The following is a 6,000-nucleotide window of genomic DNA, read 5'->3' on the forward strand; positions in this document are numbered from 1 at the left end:
TTTATTTTTAGTTTTGCCCTTTTAATTTTTATTAATAGCTATCTGTTGAAATTTTTATTCTATCTGTGTGAAATTTTATCTATGTGATTCTATCTATTGAAATTCTATCCATATGAAATTTTTATCTATTGGAATTCTTGTCTTAATTTTTAAAGTGCTGTTATTAGCATCTACTTTTTTACTCTGGCCCCCTAATTCTTTAAGCCCCCACCTAACAAAATAAGTCCCCATCGTTTCTTTTTGAATCCCCACTTTAATACCAACTATATCCTCACCCAAACCCTAGCCTCCACTCCTAACCACCACCTCCGGCACCACTATTGTCGCCGCCGGCAGCCCACCTCCGGTCTTTTTTCTTCTTCCTCTTCTTCTTTACATCCTCTATCTTAACTCCGGCAAACCACCATTGCACCACCGTGATCTAAAAATCATATTCCTCTCCACAGTCGCTTTCATAACCACTAACCCCGCTACTTCATCCTCTTCTATTCCTCTTTATCTTCTTCTTCTTTAGATCACAACCCAAATCGCGACCTAACTGCCGTCAAAACCCTTGATCGTTTCTTCTTCTTCTTCTTTCCTCAAAACCTTAGATCTGAAAGTGGAAATTGAGTCGCGATGGTGGTGGGCTATGACAATGGTGACAATGATGACGAGGTATATCGCAATGGCTTGTAGATGTAGAGTTGCGATGGCAATGGTCAACGATCTGTCTCTCTTCTTCTTCTTCTTCTTATTTGCGACTCTCTCTCACACACAGACACACACACACACACACAAGCACACACACACATACACACAAAAAATTTCTGCGATCGATTATGGCGGCGATCCATCAGGCCATCGGTGATTGCAGAAGGTAGCGATGATGAATGGTAATAGCAGCGCCGACGATGATGGGTGGTAACAACGACGCCGACGATGATGGATGGTAGTAGTGATGCCGGTGGAATTAGGGTTAGGGTTTTGAAAAATTAGGGTTAGAGAGTTAGGGATGAGGGTAAAATTGTAATTTTATATTTGGATAAAATTGGAATTAAAAAATAAAAAAGATGGGGGGTCCAAATAAAATAGGACAGATATTTGTACAAAATTTTTTTTTGCACAAATAAAATTTATACGGATAAAAATTGAGTGTTGCTATATAAACCTCCCTATCTTTTATATTTTTTTTGGACCCCCATTGACAAATTTCAATATTCAAACAAAATATTAAACAAAGGTAATAAGACAAAACAAATAAAATCATATCATATCCATCATTGCAACACATAAAAATGCATAAAAAAATTCACTGCATACAGATTCAACAGAACATATTATTGGTGATTTACCAAGTATGATAGAGATTACGATTGATGGGGTAAAAGAATGTGTGATGAGATTAATTTCACCATTAACGCATGAAAAAGAAACAAATAAAAAGGGAAGGATGGAGAGTAATGGAGAGAAAGAGAAAGAAAAGTCACTGCGATGGTCTATCTAAATCTGCAAAGAGAAATTGAGAAAAATCAAGAGCTCTTCTTCTTCTTCATTTGAATCTGATTCTTGGCATCTCATCAGACATGGTTTTCGAGAGCGATGGAAACGAAAACATAGTCGAAGACTTTCAATGATTGTAATGGGAGGGAGGGAGAGAGAGAGAGAGAGAGAGAGAGAGAGATGATAAAGGACGATAGTGAGGTTGATCTTTGACGGTGGCGCTGATCTTGAGCCCAAGGGCGTTGAACCAACTTGTAACCGATCGGTGTTCACATATCGTTGGCTTTGGACACAATCGACCTCGGCTGAAAATCATCTCTTCGTTTCTGTTGATGAGACGATGGCCTATTCTTCTTCCTCTTCACGATTTGGACCATTTTCAGTTCGGCGGTGACGGAGGTGGTGGTCAAAGTTGACTAGGGTTCAGGTCAAAAATGGAGAAGATGAAGAGGAGACAAAGAGGGGGGGGGGAGGGGTGTGTGGGTTTGGGGAAACAAACAGATCGAATGAAAAAGAGGTGTAGGGGGGGTGTGGGTTTGGGGAAACAAACAGATTAAATGAAAAAGGAGGTGTATACAAAATATATATATATATATATATATGGGTAATTTGGTCATTCGCCTAAGCATGCTGTTGTGGGCAAAGGGAGCTTCTATTTGCACACACAATATACACTCTTTGCACATCCTTCTCACTACATACACAAAAAAAATTAATTCCTAATTATTTTACTTACTGTACACACGGTTCATTCCACATCTATCCTCATACACACACCCCCTCCCAGACCCTCAAACGGAGCTCTCCCAACGGTGCAAATACACCCATTGAAGCTGCATCTCTCACATTACCCTGTTCACACATTACCCCATAGCTCCCCGTAGCTCCTTGCTTCACACAGCTTTCATCCCCAAAGCTGCATCCATCAAGACATCCCATTGAAGCATTCTAGCACATTTTCAATCCTCATTTGTATTTGGGTGAGTTTACTTTTCAATCCTCATTCCTATTTAATTTGTAATGTAGAGTTTTGTTTTTACCATTTTCAAAACAAACGAACGCCCACGAAGTGTAAACAAGTTGTTCGGAATTGGTTTTCCGAAAGTAAGGAAGTTGTTCGGACGTAGAAATCTGAAAATAGTCATTTATTTGAACAATAGATTTTCGAATTTTTTTCATTATTTCGACAGTCAACTTCCGAATATTTTAAATTCGGACAACATTCAACTTCCGAAATTAATTTTTTGTTTCGGTTTTCAACTTCCGAACAGTATATATACTTTCGGTTTTCAACTTCCGAACAGTTTGTTTGTTTGTTTGTTTTTTTTTGTCTTTTTTGTTTTTTTTTCCTCCCTTCTTTTGTATATTCTTTTTACAATTGTATAGTCATCAAACATATTAATTTTTGTAAATACTATGGATTTTGAATGTCAACAACGTGTCCCATCTACTGCTTCAAATAGACGACGTCGTGAATTGGATGTTGACCATGAACGTGGGCGAGGTTGTGGTCGAGGTCATGATCCAGTTTTAGTAGAATATTATATCCCCAGTGCCAGTCAAAGTTGAAGCTGAAGCCAAAGACGAGTTCAAGGTGATGATATGCCTGACATTGCCGTGGAGGATGTCTCTTTACCCGATTCTCCTATTGTCCATGAAGAGTACTTTACTCATGCTTTTTCAGGTGGACCGACTGATCCATCAATATTGTGGAGTTTCAATAGTTATGTCGCTGCAGCTGTTTGGCACGAGGAGGTAAACATTCTTGAGTAGAAGTGAAATTCATTTGTATATGAGTTTTTTTTTTGTGTGTGTGTGTGTGTGTTGTATGGTAGTTTCTAATGAGATATCATTTGTGCTATAGGAACAAGGGCCCCTAAAGTGTCATAATCACTTTTCGAAGATGCTTGCATGGTCATGGTGGTTAGTAGACAACAACACCAGATTCAAAGCCATTATTGAGCAGTCTGGGCTGTCACAGTTAGCTCGTTGCACTTATCGATTTGTCAACAAGCTTCTAATCTCTAGTTTTGTTAAGAGATGGAAACCTGAGACAAACGCATTTCACATGGCAGTTGGTGAGATGACCTTGACCTTGGATGATGTTGGCACTATTCTTAGCCTTCCCATTATATGCAGATCAGTCAACGTACCAGATGTGACAGATTATCATGGAGTTACATTGCTGGTTTCTGGCTTGGGGATTACTGAACGTGTAGCACATGGAGAGGTTTCTACTGTTGGTGAGAATTCAGTCAGGCTTGAGTGGTTGCGAAGTCAGTTTGCTGGTGTCGCAGATTCAGACCCAGAGAAGGCTATATAGTGCGTTGCTAGAGCTTATTTGTTGTTTCTGTTGGGATGTACGCTCTTCAGTGACAAGAGTGGTGGAAGGGTTCCTGTTGTTTACCTTAGCTTATTAATGGATTTGGGATCCATTCATACTTATGCCTGGGGTGCTGTTGCATTAGCATTTTTATACAGACAATTGGGGTATGCTAGCCGGTCCGGTGTTAAGCAGATGGGTGGTTATATGACTCTTTTGGAGGCATGGATTTATGAGCACTTCCGAGCATTCTGACCTCACCAGAACATGGGCTACAATGAAGACATGCCACACGTGTACCATTGGGCATCTAGGAGAGAGGCGGGTTCCTCCATTGATCATTTGAAATCTTTTCGAGCGAAACTTGATAGTTTGGTGGCGACTGATGTAAGTTTACTCGTCCTGAGATAATTTTAACACTTTCCATTTATCTTACCCTTTATATACTTTAATTCAAAAACACTTTACGTTTACAGGTTATTTGAGATCCATACCACAGCTGTAGAGAACGACATCCATGTAACCCGGTTATGTTCTACCATGGATGCTTAAAGTGCTTAGATGTGGTCGAACCCTATCATCCAGATAGAGTTCTGACGCAGTTTGGCAAGGTTCAAACCATCCCAGATGCACCGCTAGCTCCCAGTCGTGGTGCTCGAGGCAACATATCTGCACGATATATAATCATGTATAGATACTCGGATAGGATCTGGGAGGCTTGGGATAACTACGTGTTATCTGAGCAGCGGAGGAGCACACTAATTCGTCAGCCTTGGGAATGTGTACCGGGTTACATGGATTGGTATAAGAATATCACGCACCTATATGTTGAGTAGATTGATGAACCGCGTGTCCATGACCATCAGGATTTCAGCCAACATGCCGATGTAATATATTATCCTCTTTTATGCATTTGTAACTTACTTTTTATTTTCTGATATGTTCCCTAAAATGTGATATTCTTTTCAAATGCAGCGTATTGCACATGTACTGCAGATTGCACATCCTATTATTCAGGCTGGTTATGAGGACGGGATTCGACATCCTCATCGACTTTACCAGGCTATCGAGGCTATGACGCATGTCCTTGAAGGTCAGCACATTGACGAAGCTGGACCTAGTTCTGCTGGACCTAGTTGTACTGGAGGTCTCTTTTCATCTCCGACATTGACATACAGTCGTAGGCCTAGGCGTAGGCATACAGCTATTCGTGACATGTTATTTGTTAGTTGATGAATTTTTTGTGGTGTTTTTTGTAAGATAACATTGTTGTAATGGTAACAGTGATTAATATTTTCTTATTAGAATGGAATGGCAACAATGGTTGATACCATTGAAAATGACATTTTATTATTAGAATGGAATGGTAACAATGGTCGTTGATTTTGTAAATGATATTTTGTTATTAGAATGGAATGGTAACAATGGTCGATAACATTCAATCCATGCCACAGAATACATCAACATAAAAAACACATCCATTAATTTCTTCCATAATTCTAACATTGTCAAATGCATATATGTATCATGCGACATCAACAACATTAAATGTCTCTCGAGTAGCTACAGTATCATGAATAATGTCCTTGAAATGCTGAATGCGGCGCACATATGCATCATTCCAGTCGACAGCGCAAGGGTGATGATATTTTCGCCAATTAGTGGCTATAGGAGGAACTGGATGGCCTGGCTGCAAAAAAATCTGCGCCAAATATCAATTGAGTTAGTGGTCATACCTCATACCTGCACCAAATTGGCTCTCTTACTCTCTACAAGCAAATACTCTAATGCAAAGATAGACACATTACCTCGTAGCTCCCTGAACTGAGAAGGTTTAAATTGATGTTGCATAATAGTAGACTTTTCTCAAATGAAGCCTTGATATCAGTGTGTTGCAACTCAAGCAGATTGTGTATTTTCTCAAATGATGCTTGAAATGAGACATGACATGAACCCAATTGTCTTTTAAGTTTTGCATGTGCACTCTCAGCCCTGTTCAATTCAATGTAAGTGAAATTAAAATCAAGTACATGGCACTTATTAATAACATATTGAACAAAAATAATTTTACCGGTTGGTTGTAATATTGCCACAATACATACACGTGTTTGTCTATGCCGTCACAAATTTCTCCTTTTAAGGAACCAACCAAGTATCCATGACGTAGTTTACTGCATTCGGATAACTACTGAATT

General features: G+C 39.4%; 1 protein-coding gene across 1 annotated transcript; it reads left to right on the forward strand.

Annotated features, from left to right (window-relative positions):
- The first annotated feature begins 2,809 nt into the window (after nt 1–2,809).
- Nucleotides 2,810–5,109, forward strand: LOC114290337 (protein MAIN-LIKE 1). The gene is made up of 4 exons (XM_028234217.2): nt 2,810–3,237; nt 3,347–4,192; nt 4,282–4,692; nt 4,781–5,109. Exons 1-2 carry the CDS (start codon nt 3,085–3,087, stop codon nt 3,803–3,805), a joined length of 612 nt encoding a protein of 203 aa, XP_028090018.2. The 5' UTR covers nt 2,810–3,084; the 3' UTR covers nt 3,806–4,192; nt 4,282–4,692; nt 4,781–5,109.
- The last annotated feature ends 891 nt before the right edge of the window (nt 5,110–6,000 follow it).

This window comes from Camellia sinensis, chromosome 1 (assembly GCF_055761805.1).
Source record: "Camellia sinensis isolate YWXY chromosome 1, ASM5576180v1, whole genome shotgun sequence".
Taxonomy (NCBI): domain Eukaryota; kingdom Viridiplantae; phylum Streptophyta; class Magnoliopsida; order Ericales; family Theaceae; genus Camellia; species Camellia sinensis.